The sequence below is a fragment of the Anomaloglossus baeobatrachus genome, chromosome 4, assembly GCF_048569485.1.
Source record: "Anomaloglossus baeobatrachus isolate aAnoBae1 chromosome 4, aAnoBae1.hap1, whole genome shotgun sequence".
In the NCBI taxonomy this organism is placed as follows: domain Eukaryota; kingdom Metazoa; phylum Chordata; class Amphibia; order Anura; family Aromobatidae; genus Anomaloglossus; species Anomaloglossus baeobatrachus.
Window position 1 is genome coordinate 34,053,355 of NC_134356.1, and position 25,147 is coordinate 34,078,501.

The 25,147-nt window shown below is 45.9% G+C and overlaps 1 protein-coding gene across 2 annotated transcripts in view; it reads left to right on the plus strand.

Annotated features, from left to right (window-relative positions):
- Window positions 1–25,147, plus strand: part of SCUBE1 (signal peptide, CUB domain and EGF like domain containing 1) — a 349,647-nt gene that overhangs the window by 192,029 nt on the left and 132,471 nt on the right. Inside the window, exon 5 of one of the 2 annotated variants that reach the window (XM_075344232.1) lies at window positions 22,425–22,550. In XM_075344232.1, coding sequence (XP_075200347.1) covers window positions 22,425–22,550 — 126 coding nt within the window. The remainder of the gene's footprint in view (window positions 1–22,424; window positions 22,551–25,147) is intronic. The other variant, XM_075344233.1, reaches the window with a different exon arrangement.

Consider the following 25,147-nt stretch of genomic DNA (forward strand, 5'->3'; position numbering starts at 1 on the left):
CCCAATGTCTTTGTGCTGAGGATGGTGATTGCAGGGGCCGGCGCACCCGGCTGGGTCTGGGATGTTACTCACGGTCAAATGAAGCACACAAGTCTTGTGGTAAACCAAGGGGATGGTGGCCGGCTGCCACAGACGGGTGTATCTGATCCCACGTCCGGGTTGGTAGTCAAAGTCTCTCTCCTCTGCACTCAGTGTGTTGTAGGTAGGACTTCCCGGTGTAAAACACAGGAGTCTGCTCCCGGTCCTTTGGTTGGGAGCCGTGCCCGTCTGACGCTGACCTTTAGGCTCTACGGGCCCTGGCGGTTGCCCTATCCCTCTGTGGGTGGTTGTCTACTTTTCGGGACTTAGGTTGGGACAGGACCTAAAATCCTGCCCTCAATTGGTTAATTAGCTAGGTCGTCAGTGCCGGTCCTGACTTCAGGGTCCAAGTACCCCCTCTGTGCACACGGTTTCCGGGTCGGTTCTCAGGTGTTGGTACCGGCAGGCTCCAACCCTGTCCCAGTCCACCTCGGATCTCCGGCTGCCGTCTTCCAGTCTCCTGCAGACTCTGGCTACCGTCTGCCACCTAGCCAAGGTGTCAGGGCTCTGACCCTGGCACCTCCAGACTTCATCTTCAGGCCTTGACTGCCTGAGCTCGCCTCCTCCACTCCACTCTGCACTTGACTCTAGGCTTAACTGTCTGTTTTCCCGCCCCAGGCTCTCCAGACCCCTAGGTGGGTGTTCCCTAACTGCTTGGTCCCGTCCACTGGTGTGTCCATCCTTCCCTGAGGGGGGTGACTAGGGTTTCAGGTCAGCTGATTTAACCCTTCGTGGGATGGGTGTTATGCGGGGGCCTACATGTTCAACTACCTGGTTTTCCAGGGCGCTACAAATATAAAATGCGTCTGTGTACTGTGTGTGTGTGTGTGTGTGTGTGTGTGTGTGTGTGTGTGTGTGTGTGTATGTATGTATGTATGTATGTATGTATGTATGTATGTATGTGTGTGTACATATATATATATATATATATATAATATATTATATAAAATATATATACATATATACAGTACAGACCAAACGTTTGGACACACCTTCTCATTCAAAGACTTTTCTTTATTTTCAGGACACAGAAAATTGTAGATTCACATTGAAGACATGAAAACTATGAATTACCACATGTGGAATGAAATACTTAAAGTGTGAAACAACTGAAAATATGTCTTATATTCTAGGTTCTTCAGTAGCCACCTTTTGCTTTGATTACTGCTTTGCACACTCTTGGCATTCTCTTGATGAGCTTCAAGAGTTAGTCACCGGAAATGGTTTTCCAACAGTCTTGAAGAAGTTCCCAGAGATGCTTAGCACTTGTTGGCCCTTTTGCCTTCACTCTGCGGTCCAGCTCACCCCAAACCATCTCGATTGGGTTCAGGTCTGGTGACAGTGGAGGCCAGGTCATCTGGCGTAGCACCCCATCACTCTCCTTCTTAGTCACATAGCCCTTACACAGCCTGGAGGTGTGTTTGGGGTCATTGTCCTGATGAAAAATAAATGATGGTACAACTAAACGCAAACTGGATGGAATAGCACGCCGCTGCAAGATGCTGTGGTAGCCATGCTGGTTCTGTATACCTTCAATTTTGAATAAATCCCCAACAGTGTCACCAGCAAAGCCCCCCACACCATCACACCTCCTCCTCCATGCTTCACGGTGGGAACCAGCCATGTAGAGTCCATCCGTTCACCTTTTCTACAAAGACACGGTGGTTGGATCCAAAGATCTCAAATTTGGACTCATCAGACCAAAGCACAGATTTCCACTGGTCTAATGTCCATTCCTTGTGTTCTTTAGCACAAACAAGTCTCTTCTGCTTGTTGCCTGTCCTTAGCAGTGGTTTCCTAGCAGCTATTTTACCATGAAGGCCTGCTGCACAAAGTCTCCTCTTAACAGTTGTTCTAGAGATGGAAAGGTGTGTCCAAACTTTTGGTCTGTACTGTGCATGTGTGTATATATATATTGGGGTTTGGGGTCACCCAGATAATTTTGTCTTTTCCATGAAAAATCCTACTTTTATTTATCGAATGATTTGCATAATGAATAGAGAATATCGGCCAGACAGTGACGAGGTTAGAAATAATGACTTTTACTTGAAATAATAATTTTCTCCTTCGCACTTCGCTTTCGGCACAGAATGCTCCTTTGCAGTAATTCTAGCTTTGCAGAGCTTTGGTATTCTAGCTGTTAATTTGCAGAGGTAATCTGGAGATATTTCGTCCCATGCTTTCTCCCCCTCTCCACCACAAGTTGGATTGGCTTGATGGGCACTTTTTGGTACCATACGGTCAAGCTGCTCCCACAACAGCTCAATTGGGTTGAGATCTGGTGACTGGGCTGGCCTCTCCATTACAGATAGATACCAGCTGCCGGCTTCTTCTCTAAGTAGTTCATGCATAATTTGGAGGGGTGCTTTGGGTCATTGTCCTGTTGTAGGATGAAATTAGCTCCAATCAAGTGCTATGCACAGGGTATGGCGTTGCAAGATGTAGTGATAGCCTTCCTTATTCAAAATCCCTTTTACCTTGTACAAATCTCCCACTTTACCAGCACCAAAGCAGCCCCAGACCATCACATTACCTCCACCATGCTTGACAGATGGCGTCAGGCAGTCTTCCAGCTTCTTTTCAGTTGTTCTGCATCTCCCAAATGTTCTTCTGTGTGATCCAAACACAGAAAACTTCGATTCATCTGTCCATAACACTCTTTTCCAATCTTCCTGTGTCCAATGTCTGTGTTCTTTTGCCCATATGAATCTTTTCATTTTATTTGCCAGTCTCAGATATGGCTTTTTTTTGCCACTCTGCCCTGAAGGCCAGCATCCTGGAGTCTCCTCTTCACTGTAGACATTGACACTGGTGTTTTGCGGGTACTATTTTTAATGAAGCTGCCAGTTGAGGACCTGTGAGGCATCGATTTCTCACACTATAGACTCTAATGTACTTGTCTTGTTGCTCAGTTGTGCAGCGCGGCCTCCCACTTCTCTTTCTACTCTGGTTAGAGCCTGTTTGTGCTCTCCTCTGAAGGGAGTAGTACACACCATTGTAGGAAATCTTCAGTTTCTTGGCAATTTCTCGCATGGAATATCCTTCATTTCTAAGAACAAGAATAGACTGTCGAGTTTCAAATGAAAGTTCTCTTTTTCTGGCCCTTTTGAGAGTTTAATGGAACCAACAAATGTAATGCTCCAGATTCTCAACTAGCTCAAAGGAAGGTCAGTTTTATAGCTTCTCTAATCAGCAAAACTGTTTTCAGCTGTGCTAACATACTTGCACAAGGGTTTTCAAGGGATTTCAAAACATCCATTAGCCTTCTAACACAGTTAGCTAACACAATGTATCATTAGAACACTGGAGTGGTGGTTGTTGGAAATGGGCCTCTCTACACCTATGTAGATATTGCATTCAAAACCAGACGTTTGCAGCTAGAATAGTCATTTACCACATTAACAATGTATAGAGGGGATTTCTGTTTAATTTAATGTTAGCTTCATTGAAAAAAAAAAAAAGTGCTTTCCTTTCAAAAATAAGGAAATATCTACGGTAAGCTGGTCACATGTACTAATAAAGGAGATTTTTTTGAGTACACCATATTACACAGTGTGCGCTGTATTGATTTCCCGAGCGCTCATAAAACAAATCTTATTAATTTGGAGTTTAAGACAAAGAGGCATAGAAGGAGCGTATTTCTCTCACGATAAATATATACATTTGTGGCCAAAAGTTTACAGACTGACACATATTTTGCTTTTCCCAGTTTGCTGCTTCAGTGTTTTTTCATCTTTTAGTCAGATATTTCTATGATTACAGAATTACAATTTTCAGCATTTTATATATTGACAAATGCAACAAGTTTATGCAAAGACTCAATATTATTATTATTTTTTATTATTAGTGCGTCATTTTTTCCTTGGCGCTTTACATGTGAAAGGGGTGTACATAATAGGGACAGGTACAATAATCATAAACAATACAAGGCACAGACAGGTACAGGAGGAGAGAGGTCCCTGCCCCCGAGGAGGAGAGAGGACCCTGCCCGCGAGGAGGAGAGAGGACCCTGCCCGCGAGGGCTCACAGTCTACAGAGGCTGGGTGAGGATACAAAAGATGAGGGTGGAGGTGGCCGTGTGACTCTATGGGGGACTTAGGGTTACGGCTAGTGTTGAGCGGACCCGAACTGTAAAAGTCCGGATCCGCGCGGTTTCTGCGTCTGATCCGGGTCCGACCTGGACCCAGGAATCCGGCTGCACGATCCGTATTCGGCTTTTTTTTCTCTCTCTTCTCTCTCTTCTCTCTCTTCTCTCTCTCCTCTCTCTCCTCTCTCTTCTCTCTCTTCTCTCTCTTCTCTCTCTTCTCTCTCTTCTCTCTCTTCTCTCTCTTCTCTCTCCTCTCAAATTCAAATAGGCTTTATTGGCAGGACCAAAATACAATTAGTGTTGCCAAAGCAGGAGAAATACAGTAAGTGTGGTGGGAGGGGATCAGGGTTATGGGGAGTTGGGGGCACAATTTGAGCTCTGAAAGTCCATTTAGGGGTCTTAGGTTCCCCTCACCTTATGACATGTGGTGACATATTGGGCGGCGATCTCCACCATTGATTCCTCTTCCCCCAGTAGGAAGCGGAGTTTCATGTCCTCGTCCATGGATGGAAATTCCGGGGTATGGGTGGTAAATTTCTGGAAGTGGGAGGCCCTCACTGCTGAGTATTTGTCACAGTGCAGTAGGAAATGCGTCTCGTCCTCCAGAGCCCCCTGCTGGCAGTGCTGGCACAGTCTGTTCTCCCGCGGCTTGTATGCCTCTCTCTCTCGTGTCCCGGATTCCACTCCCCATTGACATACATAGGTCCGGATTCCGGATCGGATCCGGACTTCTTTGACAACCCGTGACGGATCCGCCGGACCCAGATTATTGGCAGTCCACTCAACTCTAGTTACGGCAAGTTGTAGGCTTGTCAGAAGAGGTGAGTTTTCAGGTTCATTTTGAAGCTTGTCAAGGTAGGCGAGAGTCTGATATGTTGTGACAGAGCGTTCCAGAGTATGGGGGAGGCACGGGAGAAATTTTGTATGCAATCGTGGGAAGAGGAGATAAGAGGGGACTAGAGAAGAAGATCTTGTGAGGATCGAAGGTTACGTGCAGGTAAGTACCGGGAGACTAGGTCACAGATGTAGGGAGGAGACAGGTTGTGGATGGCTTTGTATGTCATGGTTGGGGTTTTGAACTGGAGTCGTTGGGCAATGGGAAGCCAGTGAAGAGATTGGCAGAGTGGAGAGGTCGGGGAGTAGCGGGGGGACAGGTGGATTAGCCGGGCAGCATAGTTTAGAATAGATTGCAGGGGTGCGAGACTGTTAGAAGGGAGGCCATAGAGCAGGAGGTTGCAATAATCCAGGCGGGAGATGATGAGGGCATGTACTAGGGTTTTTGCAGCTTCTTGAGAAAGAAATGTATGAATCTGGGAAATATTTTTGAGTTGTAGGTGGCAGGAGGTGAAGAGGGCTTTGATGTGTGGCTCCAAGAGAGCAGACTTGAGTTACTCCCCGACAGCGAGCACGTGGGTTATTTTCCACATTCTCCATCTTTGCCTTGGCAGCTGGATATCAGCTTCTGGACCAAGTCCTGACTGATGACCCATTCTTGTCTAATCATGGCTTGGAGTTTTTCACTATTTCTGTATTTTTGTGTGAGGGGCTCAGTACCACCTCCAAATCAGGTGTACTTGTGCATTATAATGACCTATTCAAGTTTAATGGAGGCGCATATACTGCTCTTGAGCAGGGTCCCCATCTGCCAGGGACCTTCATCTGTTTGTCGGAGCTGGGGTATCCAACATCAATAGCCCACTGAGTTCAGTGAGAAGAATGTAATACTTAATTTCTCCTGCGGAGGCACTGCAGGCAAAGTGAACACTTCTTGCCACTTACCTCCAACTTTTACGACTGAAGGGATTGTGCAGACCTACGTATCTGATCACACCGATGTATACGGAACACAATTATAAACAACACTTTTGTTTATGTTCCCATTTTTGATGAGCTGAATGCAAAGATCTAAGATATGTCCCCAAAAGGCCTTTTTCTTGAAAATATTATTCACAAATTTGTCTAAATCTGTGTTAGGGTACCGTCACACTTAAGCGACGCTCCAGCGATCCCACCAGCGATATGACCTGGTCAGGATCGCTGGTGCGTCGCTACATGGTCGTTGGTGAGCTGTCAATCAGGCAGATCTCACCAGCGACCAGTGACCAGCCCCCAGCCAGCAGCGACGTGTGGAAGCGACGCTGCGCTTGGTAACTAAGGTAAATATCGGGTAACCAAGCAAAGCACTTTGCTTGGTTACCCGATATTTACCTTGGCTACCAGCGCACACCGCTTAGCGCTGCCTCCCTGCACTCATAGCCAGAGTACACATCGGGTTAATAAGCAAACTGCTTTGCTTATTTACCCAAGGTGTACTCTGGCTGCGTGTGCAGGGAGCAGGAGCCGGCACTGGCAGCCTGAGAGCGGCAGACGCAAGTAACCAAGGTAAATATCGGGTAACCAAGCAAAGCCCTTCGCTTGGTTACCCGATATTTACCTTGGTTACAGCTTACTGCAGGCTGCCAGACGCCGGCTCCTGCTCCCTGCACATTCAGATCGTTGCTTTCTCGCTGTCACACACAGCGATGTGTGCTTCACAGCAGGAGAGCAACGAGCAAAAAAATGAACCAGCACTGTGTGTAACGAGCAGCGATTTCACAGCAGGGGCCAGATCGGTGCTCAGTGTCACACACAGTGAGATCACTAATGAGGTCACTGCTGCGTCACAAAAACCGTGACTCAGCAGCGATCTCGCTATGTGAGAAGTGCCCCTTAGTGAGAACTTCTCCTTTGCCGAGATAATCCATCCACCTCACAGGTGTGACATATCAAGATGTTGATTAGGCAGCATGATTATTGTACAGGTGTGCCTTAGGCTGGCCAACATGCTTATTGAACAGGTGTGCCTCTCTGGGTCACTGACAAAATGGCTATGTCTGTCAGTCACGTAGAAGTGAAAGGAGCGGTGGCTATGCATGCGGACCACAGCTACGTTACACAGGGACTTAATCATTTTATCAAATATTCTGTGGATAAGGTGATGCACATATTTAGTGGGAAAAAATCTTTTCATTATCCACTATATGTAATGGCTGTACACTATGTTGAAAATCCAAATATTTCTTCTCCATCTGACCCAGACCACTCTAGTGATTTCTCCCAGTAAGTGTTGATTTCTGCACAGGAACTTGATATTCTGCTGCTACCATCAATGTTTCTCTGAGTACCTCTAAACAACAATAGTGATCCCTTCCTTGTGTCCCAAGTAATAATATCATGCTAGGTATGGGGGAATACCAGACGAACAGCTAAAGGGGAGGAGGAAGAGGGAAATTCTGTCTCTAGGGCAGGAGGGAAGATGGTGACCCCTTTCAAAACCTACTGCTGGTCCCTTGCTCTCCTAACAGCCCTAGATAGGTTTCGCACCTATACGCCCATCAGTAATAATAATAATAATAATAATATTTATTCATTTGTATAGCGCTGTTAATTCCACAGCGCTTAACATACAATGGCAACAGTGTCCCCATTGAGGCTCACAATCTAGGTTACCTATGAGTATATTTTTTTGGAGTGTGGGAGGAAAACCGGAGTACCCGGAGGAAACCCACGCAAACACGGGGAGAACATACAAACTCCTTGCAGATGTTGTCCTTGGTGGGATTTGAACCCAGGACTCCAGCGTTGCAAGACTGCAGTGCTAACCACTGAGCCACCACAAGACTGAAGTGCTAACCACTGAGCCACCACAAGACTGCAGTGCTAACCACTGAGCCACCACAAGACTGCAGTGCTAACCACTGAGCCACCGTGCCGCCCTCAGTATACCTAGGCCCTGGATGACCATGAAATAGATCCTAGGTAGGGACCAGAAAGGATGAGCACTAGTCAACCCCACTAAGACCTAAAGGGTGCTTTACACACTGCGACATCGCTAGCGATCTCATTAGCGATGTGACACGCCAGATTGCACATAGGTCGCTTTTATAGCGCCGGCCACATGTGCGATCTCAGCAGATCGCGTGTCACATTGCTAACGAGATCGCTAGTGCTGTCGCAGCGTGTAAGGTACCCTTAAAGAACACACAGGGAAAATAAACAGGGGAATACAAATGGACAACCTATCTGCAACATGACTGTGGGAGAATAACAGCAACATACAACAACGTCTTTCCAGGAGATTACAATCCGACAGTTTAGGAGTAAACGCTATCACCGGTAACAAACCAAAAGGAAATGCAGGTATACAGTATATACAGTCATGGCGAAAAGTTTTGAGAATGACACCAAAATGCTATTTTCACATGATCTGTTGCCCTCTGGTTTTTAATTGTGTTTGTCTGATGCTTACATCACATACAGAAATATAATTGCAATCATATTATGAGACCAAAAGGTTCTATTGACAGTTAGAATGAGTTAATGCAGCAAGTCAATATTTGCAGTGTTGACCCTTCTTCTTCAGGACCTCTGCAATTCTCCCTGGCATGCTCTCAATCAACTTCTGGACCAAATCCTGACTGATAGCTGTCCATTCTTGCATAAGCAGTGCTGCATTTTGCCAGAATTTGTTGGTTTTTGTTTGTCCACCCGTCTCTTGATGATTGCCCACAAGTTCTCAATGGGATTAAGATCTGGGGAGTTTCCAGGCCATGGACCCAAAATCTCTATGTTTTGTTCCATGAGCCATTTAGTGATCACCTTTGCTTTATGGCAAGGTGCTCCATCATGCTGGAAAAGGCATTGTTGGGCGCCAAACTGCTCTTGGACAGTTGGGAGAAGTTGCTCTTGGAGGACATTCTGGTCCCATTCTTTATTCATGGCTGTGTTTTTAGGCAAGACTGTGAGTGGTGCGATTCCCTTGGCTGAGAAGCAACCCCACACATGAATGGTTTCCGGATGCTTAACAGTTGGCATGAGACAAGACTGGTGGTAGCGCTCACCTCTTCATCTCCTAATAAGCTGTTTTCCAGATGTCCCAAACAATCGAAAAGGGGATTCATCTGAGACAATGCCTTTACCCCGGTCCTCAGCAGTCCACTCCCTGTACCTTTTGCAGAATATCAGTCGGTCCCTGGTGTTTTTTCTGGAGAGAAGTGGCTTCTTTGCTGCCCTCCTTGAAACCAGGCCTTGCTCAGTCTCCGCCTCACAGTGCGTGCAGAAGCACTCACACCAGCCTGCTGCCATTGCTGAGCTAGCTCGCCACTGCTGGTAGTCCGATCCCGCAGCTGAAACAGTTTTAAGATACGGTCCTGGCGTTTGCTGGTCCTTCTTGGGTGCCCAGGAGCCTTTTTAGCAACAATGGAAGCTCTCTCCTTGAAGTTCTTGATGATGCGATAGATTGGTGACTGAGGTGCAATCTTTGTAGCTGCGATACTCTTCCCTGTTAGGCCATTTTTGTGCAGAGCAATGATGGCTGCACGTGTTTCTTTAGAGATAACCATGGTTAACTGAAGAGAAACAATGATACCAAGCACCAGCCTCCTTTTTAAAGTGTCCAGTGGTGTCATTCTTACTTAATCATGACTGATTGATCGCCAGCCCTGTCCTCATCAACACCCACACCTGTGTTAATGGAACAATCACTAATACAATGTTAGCTGCTCCTTTTAAGGCAGGAATGCAATGATGTTGAAATGTGTTTTGGGGGTTAAAGTTCATTTTCTTAGCCAATATTGACTTTGCAAGTAATTGCTGTTAAGCTGATCACTCTTTATGACATTCTGGAGTATATGCAAATTGCCATTAGAAAAACTTAAGCAGTAGACTTTGTAAAAATTAATATTTGTAGCATTCTCAAAACTTTTGGCCATGACTGTAGACACAGGGAGTGGGGGTAAGGAATAGCAACTGACCTGTCAAGATATCCGTAGGGTCCTAAAGGGAAAGAGTTAACCCCAAGAAAGAAAATACATGGAACTCCATTCTACAGAGGAAGAAATAGTGGAATATCAAAGAGCAGTTTGTGCAGCCAAACAAAGCGACCTTCTGCAGCCAGGCACCACAGGGTTGTCTGTCTATCTTGACATACTCGTGACAAATAGTATATCCCTCACTAATAGCTCCCTCTTTGTGCCCCACACTAATATTTTCATTGTTGTGCCACCTAACTGTACTTATTATCCCTTTGTGCCTTACACAGCTCTACGTCCCCCTTCTGTGCCCATTCAGAAACTATTCACTTATTCTGAATTCCGCAAAGTGATACCTTTTTTTTGTGATCCCAAAAAGTGAAAGTTGCCTCATCACTGTATAAAATACCCACTTTGTTCATTGGTGGATGTATTCTTGGATATGCCGATTGACTTGTCAGGGCTAGCCTTCTTCTTCCACTGCTTTGTTTGGGGAAATCCAGCAGTATGGCACCTAGCTGGTTTGGGGAGGGCAAACTCTTCTAATCGGTCAGTACTGTGTGTTCTTTAGGTCTTAGTGGGGTTGACTAGTGCTCATCCTGTCTGGTCCCTACCTAGGACCTATTTCAGGGTTATCCAGGGCCTAGGTATACTGAGGGCACCACGTTGGCTCAGTGGTTAGCATTGCAGCCTTGCAGCGCTGGGGTCCTGGGTTCTAGTCCCTCTCAGGACAACATCTGCAAGGAGTTTGTATGTTCTCCCTGTGTTTGCGTGGGTTTCCTCCGGGTACTCCGGTTTCCTCCCACACTCCAAAAAACATACTGATAAGGAATTTAGATTGTGAGCCCCAATGGGGACAGTGTTGCCAATGTATGTAAAGCGCTGTGGAATTAATAGCGCTGTAAATGAATAAATATTATATTATTATTAGTAGTAGGGCTCATGCAGGCGATCGAATTTTCGGTCCGAGTGCGATCCAACAAAACATCGGATCACACTTGGACCAACGTTGTTCAATGAGGCCGTGCACATGTCCGAGTATTTTTTTAAAAAATCGGACCTCACTCGGATGATATCCAAATTCTGTCCGATTTTTACGGAATGGCAAAGATAGAGGTTTGGGGGTTTTTTTTGTTTTTTTTTTTTTTTTTTTACTCTTCTTCACACCTGAGAAAATCGCATCCCATTCTGTTGAAACTCTGATCCGAATCTGCGTAGCATAACCCGACCGTTTTTCTGGAGAAAATAAGTCGTGTGACCCTAGCAATATTGAAAGTCCTCATGCCAATGGTGCCCTAGAGCCGTGCATCATGATGAGTCGCAAAGGAGGAAGCCTTTATGGCTGTGACATAGTGGGGAGTCTATGAGCATTGCTGCATTACAGGGCAGGGGCCAAAAAGGGCTTTCAGTCATGTGGTTTCTGGCCATAGAAGGTCACAGCGTTTGGCTGCGCAGAATGCTCCCTGACCTTCCATTGCTCCTGCTCTCAGTATTCATTGGTATAGGTAGCTTTCCTGATGGATTCATCTCTCTCCCTTTTGGACTTAGCAGGAGCTCACCTTCCTCCCAGCTGTTGATCATCAGTATTCTCTTGATGCTTAAATACCCCTTCCTTCCTTGGACTGGTGCTGGTGATATTATTCTGTTCATTCAAACCTTGGTTGCAAGCAGGTGGCTTGTACTTCTTTGTGGTGGCGTTGTTGAAAACTCTGCTGAACTACTCCCTGAGTCATCTGTGGATAAGTAGTTCATGCATTTCCCTCCTGTGTGTCCTCCTTGTGTCTTCTATAGTGTTTAGTGGGGTTGATGGAGAGCTCATCCCATCCATTCTCTACTTAGGGCCCAGCACTAGGGATACCTAGGGTCAGGTATCCTGCTCGGCGTATAGGTGCGGAACCCATCTAGGGTAGTGAGAAACCCCAGGGACCAGAAGTAGGTTTGGTCACGGGTCACCATCTTCCCTTTCTCTACACACAGGATTTCTCTTCTCTTTCCCTGTTCATTTGGTACTTCCCTGTACCTACCATGACAGACTTATTACATAAAATACTCAAAGTAGATAAAAGCAGTGTTTAATTTTCTGCCTTTTGTGGCCCCCCCCGGCTGATTGCAAGTGTTCCTTTTGCAGTCCCCTTACTCATCCCTTGTACATTGGCATCATAACTAATATGAAGTGATGTTGTATTCATAGTCACAAAACAAAATCATCCAATGGGGGAGGACACTGCGACATCTCATCCAATGGGGGAGGACACTGCGACATCTCATCCAATAGTGGAGGACACTGCGACATCTCATCCAATGGGGGAGGACACTGCGACATCTCATCCAATGGGGGAGGACACTGCGACATCTTATCCAATGGGGGAGGACACTGCGACATCTCATCCAATAGTGGAGGACACTGCGACATCTTATCCAATGGGGGAGGACACTGCGACATCTCATCCAATAGTGGAGGACACTGCGACATCTCATCCAATAGTGGAGGACACTGCGACATCTTATCCAATGGGGGAGGACGCTGCTACATCTCATCCAATAGTGGAGGACACTGCGACATCTCATTCAATAGTGGAGGACACTGCGACATCTTATCCAATGGGGGAGGACGCTGCGACATCTCATCCAATAGTAGAGGACACTGCGACATCTCATCCAATAGTGGAGGACACTGCGACATCTTATCCAATGGGGGAGGACGCTGCGACATCTCATCCAATAGTGGAGGACACTGCGACATCTCATCCAATAGTGGAGGACACTGCGACATCTTATCCAATGGGGGAGGACACTGCGACATCTCATCCAATGGGGGAGGACACTGCGACATCTCACCCAATGGGGGAGGACACTGCGACATCTCATCGAATGGGGGAGGACACTGCGACATCTCATCCAATGAGGGAGGACACTGCAACAGCTCATCCAATGGGGGAGGACACTGCAACATCTCATCCAATGGGGGAGGACACTGCGACATCTCATCCAATGGGGGAGGACAGTGCGACATCTCATCCAATGGGGGAGGACACTGCGACATCTCATCCAATGGGGGAGGACACTGCGACATCTCATCCAATGGGGGAGGACACTGCGACATCTCATCCAATGGGGGAGGACACTGCGACATCTCATCCAATGGGGGAGGACACTGCGACATCTCATCCAATGGGGGAGGACACTGCGACATCTCATCCAATGGGGGAGGACACTGCGACATCTCATCCAATGGGGGAGGACACCGCGACATCTCATCAAATGGGGGAGGACACCGCGACATCTCATCAAATGGGGGAGGACACTGCGGCATCTCATCCAATGGGGGAGGACACTGCAACATCTCATCCAATGGGGGAGGACACTGCGACATCTCATCCAATGGGGGAAGACACTGCAACATCTTCTCCAATGGGCGAGGACACTGCGACATCTCATCCAATGGGGGAGGACACTGCGACATCTCATCCAATGGGGGAGGACACTGCGACATCTCATCCAATGGGGGAGGACACTGCGACATCTCATCCAATGGGGGAGGACACTGCGACATCTCATCCAATGGGGGAGGACACTGCGGCATCTCATCCAATGGGGGAGGACACTGCGACATCTCATCCAATGGGGGAGGACACTGCGACATCTCATCCAATGGGGGAGGACACTCCTACATCTCATCCAATGGGGAGGACACTGCGACATCTCATCAAATGGGGGAGGACACTGCGACATCTCATCCAATGGGGGAGGACACTGCGACATCTCATCCAATGGGGGAGGACACTGCGACATCTCATCCAATGGGGGAGGACACTGTGACATCTCATCCAATTGGGGAGGACACTGCGACATCTCATCGAATGGGGGAGGACACTGCGACATCTCATCGAATGGGGGAGGACACTGCGACATCTCATCGAATGGGGGAGGACACTGCGACATCTCATCGAATGGGGGAGGACACTGCGACATCTCATCCAATGGGGGAGGACACTGCGACATCTCATCCAATGGGGGAGGACACTGCGACATCTCATCCAATAGTGTAGGACACTGTGACATCTCATCCAATAGTGTAGGACACTGCGACATCTCATCCAATGGGGGAGGACACTGCGACATCTCATCCAATGGGGGAGGACACTGCGACATCTCCTCCATTGGGGGAGGACACTGCGACATCTCATCCAATGGGGGAGGACACTGCGACATCTCATCCAATAGTGGAGGACACTGCGACATCTTATCCAATGGGGTAGGACACTGCGACATCTCATCCAATGGGGGAGGACACTGCGACATCTCATCCAATGGGGGAGAACACTGCGACATCTCATGCAATGGGGGAGGACACTGCGACATCTCATCCAATGGGGGAGGACACTGCGACATCTCATCCAATGGGTGAGGACACTGCGACATCTTATACAAGTGTAACGTCCCTTTGACCCTACTTTTTGCACCTGAGTATCAAGGATAAGTAGCAGGGGGCAAACTGGAATTGTTACGATGGGTAGTAAGGGGGTTTGTGGACTATTCTTCACCAGTTTTAGCCGAAATAGTCTCCAAAAATTTGTACTCATCAGAAAAAAAAAAGTGAATTTTCATTCTCTTCCCTAAAGAACGCATCCGTATTAGTAGAAAATGTTGCCATCTGCATTATAATACACGTGAGAAGCAGCCGAGGTTCACAACTTGTCAGTGTCTCGCAAATGGCCAATTTGAACTTGTCACAATAAAAGTTTTGAAACTCCGTTTGATGTCCCGGAGCCTATTGCATCAGATGGGTCATTCAGGCCCGTTCTATTTGTGCCGCCACACTACACCCTTTCAGCCACGTGAATTGTTTGTTTTACCATCGAGAAACTACAAAGCGCTCTCAGAGACGTCGTCATTCACAGTAAGAAAAGAAGGAGGGGGGGGGAGTTTCTTCAAAAAGTTTTTTTTTTTTTTCCCCTCTTTATTCTTCCCCCTTTCTATATAATTTTCCATTGATGAGGGTAAAACAGCTTTGCTCCGCTGACAAGATAATTGTTCTTGTTTTCCCACATCGACCAAGGGCTCGTAGCATTTCTGACGCCTTTAAGGAAAGCGATGCAGAAAATGTTATTGATGGCATCGCTGTGGAAACCGCATCTTTAGAATAGTCTGCCATTGTCGTGGACAATTATGGTCTGTTCCTTGGTTTATCTGCACCCATGAACTCGGTCTTGATCAAAGCTTCTAAACTCATCTCGATACATTAGAAATCGGCCGTTAAAAAGCTCGGAATAGATTTGAGACATCAGATGTCTGAAATTTTTACTAGAAAATGAAGTCAAGTAACCAAACAGTAAAAGTCCTTCAATTAGGAGACATTTAGGGTCTCCTAAATCGGAGAAAGTTGGCTGACAACCAATATGGTGGTCTCACAGGTGACAGTCATGTGGTTTCTGGCCATAGAAGGTCACAGTGTTCCCTGACTCTCCATTGTTCCTGCTGTCAGTATCCATTGGTATAGGAAGTTTTCCTGTTGGATTCATCTCTCTCCCTTTTGGGCCCAGCAGGAGCTCGCCTTCCACCCAGCGGCTGATCTTCAGCATTATCTTGGTGCTTAAATACTCCCTTCCTTTCTTGGACTGATGCTGGTGATCTTTTCAGTTCATTCAAGCCTTGGTTGCAAGCAGGCTGCTTGTACTCCTCTGTGGTATCATTGCTGAAAACTTTTCTGAACTTCTACCCATGTAATCTGTAGATCAGTAGTTCATGCGTTTTCCCCAGTGTGTCCTCCTTGTGTCTTCCTTTAGTGTTTAGTGGGGTTGACGAACAGCTCATCCCATCCATTCCGTATTTTGGGCCTAGCACTAGGGATACCTAGGATCAGGTATACGGCTTGGCGCATAGGTGCAGAACCGATCTAGGGTGGTGAGCGGCGCTAGGCACCAGCATTAGGGATACCTAGGGTCAGGTATCCGGCTTGCGCATAGGTGCGGAACCGATTTAGGGTGGTGAGTGACTCCAGGGACCAGCACTAGGGTTACCTAGGATCAGGTACCTGGCTTGGCGCATAGGTGCGGAACCTATCTAGGGTGGTGAGGGACCCCAGAGACCAGCACTAGGGATACCTAGGGTCAGGTATCCTGCTTGGCGCATAGGTGATGAACCTATCTAGGTCGGTGAAGGACCCCAGGGACCAGCAGTAGGTTTGGTCAGGGTTCACCATCTTCCCTTTCTCTAGACACAGGGTTTCCTTCCCTTTCGCCGTTCGTTTGGTACTTCCCGTACTTAGCGTGACAGGCCGCCATTGACACTCCAACCAAGGTTGCCATCTTTTTCTATCTTAACATTTTGAGTGCTGTGCAATTTTTTTTTCCGAGACCTAAAAAACTTGCATTGCCAATTTTGATCCACCACTCTGATCAAAATCAGATGTGTCTCTGCGATTTTGCACGGACCAATCTTTCACCCGACAATCGTGAATATGTGACTGACCCCATTCACTATCATAGGTACAAGCGCTATCCGTAAAAACAAAACACAGATCGCACCCATACACAAATCTTGGATATCAGAATGAGCCCTTAGGCTGATTTTCCCACTTCGCTTTCAGTCATATTTCTCTAATTTTGGCTTTCCAGCCATTCAGAAATGTGGATAATGTAGCCTAGAACTAGGGAATAATCTGAACTTCCACAAAACCAAACTCTGTTCATCGTGTGGTTTGGACGATGTAAGAAAAGAACACGTGACCGCACCAGACTACACTAAGGGGTACTTTGCACGTTGCGACATCGCTACTGCAAAATTGTCGGGGTCAAATCGAAAGTGACGCACATCCGGCACCGGTAACGATGTCACAAAGTGTGAAGCCTAGATGCCTAGACGCAAAAGCGTCGAAAATCGGTGATCTGTGTCGCGTCGGTCATTTTCATAATGTCGCACCAATAGGAGATACGATGTTGCTCCTCGTTCCTGCGGCAGCACACATCGCTGTGTGTGTAGCCGCAGGAGCGAGGAACATCTCCTTACCTGTGTCCACCGGCTATACGAAAGGAAGGAGGTGGGCGGGATGTTTACGTCCCGCTCATCTCCGCCCCTCCGCTTCTATTGGCCGCCTGCCGTGTGACGTCGCTGTGACGCCGCACAACTCGCCCCCTTAGGAAGGAGGCGGGTCGCCGGCCAGAGCGATGTTGCAGGGCAGGTAAGTGCGTGTGAAGCTGCTGTAGCGATAATGTTCGCTACGGCAGCTATCACAAGATATCGCATGTGCGACGGGGGCGGGGACTATCGCGCTCGGCATCGCTAGCCGATGCTAGCAATGTCGCAACGTGCAAAGTACCCCTAAGAGTTTATTTGTGGTCTGTTACCATGGGAACACATCTATATAGCTACAGTTAGGTCCAGAAATATTTGGACAGTGACACAACTTTTGGCTGTTTTACCAAAACATATTAAAGATACATTAATATAATCAATATGGGCTAAAAGTGAAGACTCAAGTTTTATTTGAGGGTATCCACATCCTATTTGGAGTAAAGGTTTAAGAACAACAGCTCTTTAACTTGTAGTTGCCTCTTTTTTAAAGGGAACTTGTCACAAGTTTTTCACTATGAAACCAAAAGTGTCACCTTCTGCAGCTCCTGGGCTACATTCTATAAAGGTGCACCTTGTGCCCTGACTCCCCTTGCAGACCCCAAATATAACTTTATAAAACCTGACCGTTAGGTATGCTAAAGACCTGTGGGGCCCAGATGGGCGTGCTCATTTGCGTATCCTGTCCCTCCTTGTGGCCTTTTTCGCCATCCTCCTTTCTTGATTGACGTGATGACGCCGCCGTCATCATGTACGCTGCTCGGCCAAATCTCGCGTCTGTGCAGTTATTCCTCCGGCTCGCGCATTTGCAGTTTGCTCTCGCGAGCCGGTGCAGTGTTTGCACATGCGCAAGATTATGGTCGGCAATGTGCATGACGTCCCCTGCATCATCCTCGTACCCAACCATAATCTCGCGCATACACCACACCGTCTTGCGCGAGGGCAAACTGCGCCTGCAAAAACACTGGTGACAGGTTACCTTTTAAGGGACCCAAAGTAATTGGACAGTTATCTCAAAAGCTCTTTAACCGGCTGCATGGGCTATTCCCTCCTTAATCCATCATCAATTAAGCAAGTAAAAGGTCTGGAGCTGATTCTAGGTGTGGCATTTGCATTTGGGAACTGTTGCTGTGAATCCACAACATGTGGTCAAAGGAGCTCTTAATGGAAGAGAAACAGACCATCATTAGGCTGATAAAAAAATAAATTCATCAGAGAGAAAGCGGAAATGACCAAATCAATAACTTAGTATACTCTTTAAAAAAAAAAAAAAAAGAGCACACTTGTGAGCTTGGGAATGCAAAAAAGCCTGGATGTCCACAGAAGACAACAGTGATGGATGATCGTAGAATCCTTTACATGGTGAAGAAAACACTCTTCTTCATCCCTTCTAGTGAAGAACACTCGAGAAAGTCTACCATAAAGAGAAGACTTCATGAGAGCAACTATAGAGGGTTCACCGCAAGGTGCAAACCATTAAACAGCCTTAAAATTAGAAAAGCCAAATTAGATTTTTCCAAAAAAAACATCTAAAGAAGCCGCCAAGTTTTGGAAAAGCAGCAGAGGACCGATGAGACTAAGATCAACCTGTACCAGAATGATGGGAAGAAGAAAGTTTGGCGAAGACTTGGAACGACTCATGATCCAAAGCACAGCACATCCTCTGTAACATATGGCAAGGGTGGTGTGATGACCGAGCATGTATGGCTTCCAATGGCCCTGGGTCACTAGTGGTTATTGATGATGTGACTGAAGACAGAAGCAGCCAGATGAATTGTGAAGTGTACAGGGCAAGACATTCTGCTCAGATTTAGCCAAATGCAGTAGGGTTGATTGGACGGCGCTTCACCATACAGATGGACAATGACCCAAAACATACCATGAGAGAAAAGAAGTGGAATATTTTGCAATGGCCAAGTCAATCACCAGATCTCAACCCTATGGAGTATGCATTTCACATGCTTAAGACAAAACTTAATGGAAAAAGTCCCACAAACAGCAGACTACAGTGAAGGCCTGGCGAAGCATCACAAAGGAAGACACCAGCGGTGGTGACGTCCATGGCTTCCAGTCTTCAGGCCATCATTGCCCACAAAAGGATTCTCTACAAAGTATTAAAAATTAATATTTTATTTATGGTAAAGTTACTTTGTCCAATTACTTTTGAGCCCCTGAAATGAGGAAGCTTTGGAGAAGAATGGTTGCAATTCTTAAACATTTCTTAAGATATTTTTGTTCAAGCCCTTTAATTAAACCTGAAAGTCTCTACTTCAATTACATCTCAGTTGTTTAATTTTAAATAAAAAATTAGCGGCAGCCAGAGCTGAAATCACAAAGATTCGGTGACTGTCCGAATATTTCTGGACCTAACTGTATATACCAAAAATGGTAGATTATTTTAAAGGGTACCAATCATACACTGTTTTCTCCCCTTTCCGATCAAAAATTTAAGGTGGACATTGCTTAGTTTAGAGTCCTAGAATGATAGAATGGTAGAGTTGGAAGGGACCTCAAGGACCATCGGGTCAAACCCCCTAGTGCAGGTTTTCCTAAATCATCCCAGATAGTTTAGTCCCTGTTCGCCTTCGTTTTAGTGATCAGCAAAATTTTTTGGCATGCCCAAAGATTTTTGAAGATGTACTCCTTAATCCATACTATTCCCCTATGCCTGAAGAGTCTGGTAAGAGAACCTTGATGAGTGATGAAGTCTTCATATCTAAGACTCCACTCCTTATCCCGTGGCCATCGCTGGACCACAAACCTTCTTTCTTCTCTTGCTGACATGATAAAGTTATATGGCTGAGCCTCACGTCTTTGCTAATCCTCCAGACAAGGCCTCGGTCTGAGGTGTAATGACAGATGTGCTTTTCCTGGCCAGCATGCAGAGCAGGAGTATCCCGTGAACCTAAAATCACAATCCCATCTGCAGGGGATGATTGTATTGTTACCAAGGCTGTTTTATTTAGGAATTGGAACCATATGGACTCGCTGCGTAGACTTTAATTTGTTTATGTAGTGGCATGTGACCGGTAGAATCTATTTTATCATACATCCAGGGTTAGGAGGGGCGATGGAGATATCACTGAGCTTCCAGGTTGTGCATTACATCTCCCACAGTATATGCAATTTTTCCAAACGTTTTCTTTTACTATATTTTTCTTGAATTCAACTGTATTTTTATGAACTTTTACCTTTTTAAAGTCACAAAATTGTTATACACACCACATAATGACTAAAAAAGTTAGATTTAGATTGTGAGCCCCAATGGGGACAGTGTTGTCAATGTATGTAAAGCGCTATGGAATTAATAGCGCTATATAAATTAATAAATATTACTATTATATGCTGTGAAATTCATCATTGACTTATTGAATGGTAGAGATCCATATGGGCTCAGTTGGGGTTGGTTGTTTTGTTTGAAAAATAAAAATGGGGCAGTAATGGGGGCAACATCCACCCCTGATTCTAAAATGGCTTGTTTTTCCATTTATAAGACTGATGGACAGGGAAACCTGACAAGAGTTATGTTGAATATGTTCAAGATTGTACCTGTGGGTCTAGTCATGCATTGGCTATGTTTCCCTTGGAGAGAGGGAGCACAGCCCAATCCCTTAGTATAATCAGGAGTGTAACTTGGAGATTCAAGGAGGGACATGTGCCTGGGCTGGGGGTCCAAGAAGTGGTGTGCCATCAAGTGGCTCAGCTTTTTGAGTCCAACCTTCCCTTTAATATATCACTCCCCTCTTATGATCATTGTCTACCCACTCCAGGTCAACCACTTAATAGATCGTCCTCACCTCCCCAAATATTAAGGCACATGAAATCTTTGGGAGTAACTAATTTCCAGAACGTTTTTGAATGTGTCCAAAGCCAACTCGTTTGGAAGTCTAAGAGGTCTCCCTTTTTTTCAGGGTGTTGGAAAGTATAATTAACATACAGGGCTAGGGCAGCAAGCTGAATCTTTGCCCGAGAGATGGATACACTCACTACACCTTTTGGTTTTTTTAACAGGTGATGAGAACCCCAGCTATTACACCAGTGGCATTTAGATGGTGGCCAACAACTACCAAGTCCTTCTTTCTAAGGTTGTTAATGGTGAAAGGTGCTAACCAAAACCAAATGGGGCCCCCGTTTTAATTTTTCCTGAGTGGACCTCCACCTCTTTATATACCTGAATACGCTAGACTGGCACTTTGGCCCAATTTTACCAATAGTTCAAGAAGACAAAATTAAACTATTTACTTCTCAGGCCAAGATAGAAATGTAGAATGGTATTGGGTAATCATTGTTGAGTAAAGGGGGCTTTACACGCTACGACATCGCTAATGCGAACTCGTTGGGGTCACGGAATTGGTGACGCACATCCGGTCGCATTAGCGATGCCGTTGTGTGTGGCACCTATGAGCGATTTTGCATCGTGCAAAATCGCTCATCGGTGACATGGGGGTCCATTCTCAAAAATCGTTGCTTCAGCAGTAACGAGGTTGTTCCTCGTTCCTGCGGCAGCACACATCGCTCCGTGTGACACCGCAGGAACGAGGAAGCTCTCCTTACCTGCCTCCCGGCCGCTATGCGAAAGGAAGGAGGTGGGCGGGATGTTACGTCCCGCTCATCTCCGCCCCTCCGCTTCTATCGGGCGGCCGCTCAGTGATGTCGCTGTGACGCCGCACGGACCGCCCCCTTAGAAAGGAGGCGGTTCGCCGGTCACAGCGACGTCGCCTGGCAGGTAAGTAGTGTGACGGGTCTGGGCGATGTTGTGCGGCACGGGCAGCGATTTGCCCGTGTCGCACAACAGATGGGGGCGGGTACCCACACTAGCGATATCGGGACCGATATCGCAGTGTGTAAAGCGGCCTTTACTCGAGTTAATTTGCTTACTTTTTCACAGCAGTTGATATTTCCCAATCCCTTTATATAAAAAAAAAGTTGGAGAATGACTGATTTAGAGGTTGAGGTGTACATTAGACATAACTGGGACCAAACCTTTCAATGTATTGGCCAACCATCTATTGTCTATGGAGCGACTCAACTCTTGGGTCTTGTGATGTTTGATCCTTTGTTCCCAGAAGGAAGATGTCATAGCTACCAGAGTCTTGTAATGGATTATACTCATCTCCTCATTGCATGGGTCAGGAGCATTTGGTCAACGCTTAGTAATAGGGGTTGGACCCTAAACAAGGATAGGTGACAAATGTATGATCTCTTGGATCACCACCAATCCCGAGTGGATCGGTAGTGGTGGATTAGTGATAAATGTAAGATCTTCCTCGGATGGAAGCTCCTTGATTGAACCTTTTATCTTGAAAGGCCGTAGGGACCATTTTAAAAACTTGACTTGTAAATTTATATAGGTTTCCTAGAATTTCTTCCCCTTGATGTGTTTCTCTGTTTTTTCACAGAAGGCATGAACTGCATGAACAAAGACCATGACTGCGCCCATATCTGCCGAGAGACACCAAAAGTCGGAGTGGCATGTGAGTGTCGTCCAGGCTTCGAACTTGCAAAGAACCAGAGGGACTGTACATGTAGGTAGCTGACTTTTTTTTTTTATTCGCATATCTACATTATCCTTTCCAGTGCCCGTGTAATCTCTTTGTATCAGGTGTTTAGGTATGATGCACCTCTCAGGAGCTGAGCTAGAGTTCTCGGCAATGGCCACAAAACACTTTGCATTCAGCTTCTGCCGGAGCTGATATCAGTCATTCGGTGGGGGCACCGATCTGACATTGGATAGGATGGATTACAACTAGTGATGAGTGAGCTCTGGTACGCGTAACAAGAGCTGGATGGTAGGATGGGTGCAAAGTCAGTGAGGGACTCGAGCATTTTTCCAGAAAATCTTCCGGAAAAATGTTCCAATCCCCCATTGATGTTCATTATACTTGGGTACTCGAGTCTTGTCCATCCAAGCATCCAACTACTCTTAATGAGTACCAAGCACCGACCATGGTAGTGCCCGCTCACCACTAGCTACAAGTACCAAGGACCCGAGCATGGTAGTGCCCACTCATCACTAGTTACAAGTACCGAGGACCCGAGCATGGTAGTGCCCACTCATCACTAGTTACAAGTACTGAGCACCTGAGCATGGTAGTGCTCACTCATCACTAGTTACAAGTACTGAGCACCTGAGCATGGTGAATTAGATCCCTCTGTGTATAATGACTCTATATAATATATAGGAATAGATCCCTCTGTGTATAATGACTCTATATAATATATAGGAATAGATCCCTCTGTGTGTAATGACTCTATATAATATATAGGAATAGATCCCTCTGTGTGTAATGACTCTATATAATATATAGGAATAGATCACTCTTTTTGTAATGATTCTATATAATATATACAGTGCTGGCCAAAAGTATTGGCACCCCTGCAATTCTGTCAGATAATACTCCGTTTCTTCCTGAAAATGTTTGCAATCACAGATTCTTTGGTATTATGATCTTCATTTATTTTGCTTGCAATGAAAAAAACACAAAAGAGAATGAAACAAAAATCAAATCATTGATCATTTCACACAAAACTCCAAAAATGGGCCAGACAAAAGTATTGGCACCCTTAGCCTAATACTTCATTGCACAACCTGTAGCCAAAATAACTGCGAACAACCGCTTCCGGTAACCATCAATGAGTTTCTTCCAATGCTCTGCAGGAATTTTAGACCATTCTTCTTTAGCAAACTGCTCCAGGTCCCTGAGATGTGAAGGGGGCCTTCTCCAAACTGCCATTGTGAGATCTCTCCACAGGTTTTCTATGGGGTTCAGGTCTGGAGTCATTGCTGGCCACTTTAGTAGTCTCCAGTGCTTTCTCTCAAACCATTTTCTAGTGCTTTTTGAAGAGTGTTTTGGGTCATTGTCCTGCTGGAAGACCCATGACCTCTGAGGGAGACCCAGCTTTCTCACACTGGGCCCTACATTATACTGCAAAATATGTTGGTAGTCTTCAGACTTCATAATGCCATGCACACGGTCAAGCAGTCCAGTGCCAGAGGCAGCAAAGCAACCCCAAAACATCAGGGAACCTCCGCCATGTTTGACTGTACGGACCGTGTTCTTTTCTTTGAATGCCTCTTTTTTTTCCTGTAAACTCTATGTTAATGGCTTTTACCAAAAAGCTCTACTTTTGTCTCATCTGACCAGAGAACTTTCTTCCAAAACGTTTTAGGCTTTCTCAGGTAAGTTTTGGCAAACTCCAGCCTGGCTTTTTTATGTCTTGGGGTAAGAAGTGGGGTCTTCCTGGGTATCCTACCATACAGTCCCTTTTCATTCAGATGCCGTCGGATAGTACGGGTTGACACTGTTGTACCCTCGGACTGCAGGGCAGCGTGAACTTGTTTCAATCTTGCGTTGAAATCTCTCGTCAATTTTTCTTTTCCTTCCACATCTAGGGAGGTTAGCCACAGTGCCATGGGCTTTACACTTCTTGATGACACTGCGCACCGTAGACACAGGAGCTTTCAGGTCTTTGGAGATGGACTTGTAGCCTTGAGATTGCTCATGCTTCCTCACAATTTGGAGTCTCAAGTCCTCAGACAGTTCTTTGGTCTTTCTTTTCTCCATGCTCAATGTGGTCACACAAGGACACAGGACAGAGGCTGAGTCAACTTTAATCTATGTCAACTGGCTGCAAGTGTGATTTAGTTATTGCCAACACCTGTTAGGTGCCACAGGTAAGTTACAGGGGCTGTTATTACACAAATTAGAGAAGCATCACATGATTTTTCAAACAGCGCCAATACTTTTGTCCAACCCCTTTTTATGTTTGGTGTGGAATTATATCCAATTTGGCTTTATGACAATTTTTTTTATTTTTTTTCATTGAAGACAAATTAAATGAAGATAATACCAAAGAATTTGTGATTGCAATCATTTCAGGAAGAAACTGAGTATTCTCTGACAGAATTGAAGGGGTGCCAGTACTTTTGCCCAGCACTGTAGGAATAAATCCCTTTGTGTGTAATGACTCTATATAATATATAGAAATAGATCACTGTGTGTAATGACTCTATACAATATATAGGAATAGATCCCTCTGTGTGTAATGACTCTATATAATATATAGGAATAGACCCTTCTGTGTGTAATGACTCTATATAATATATAGGAATAGACCCTTC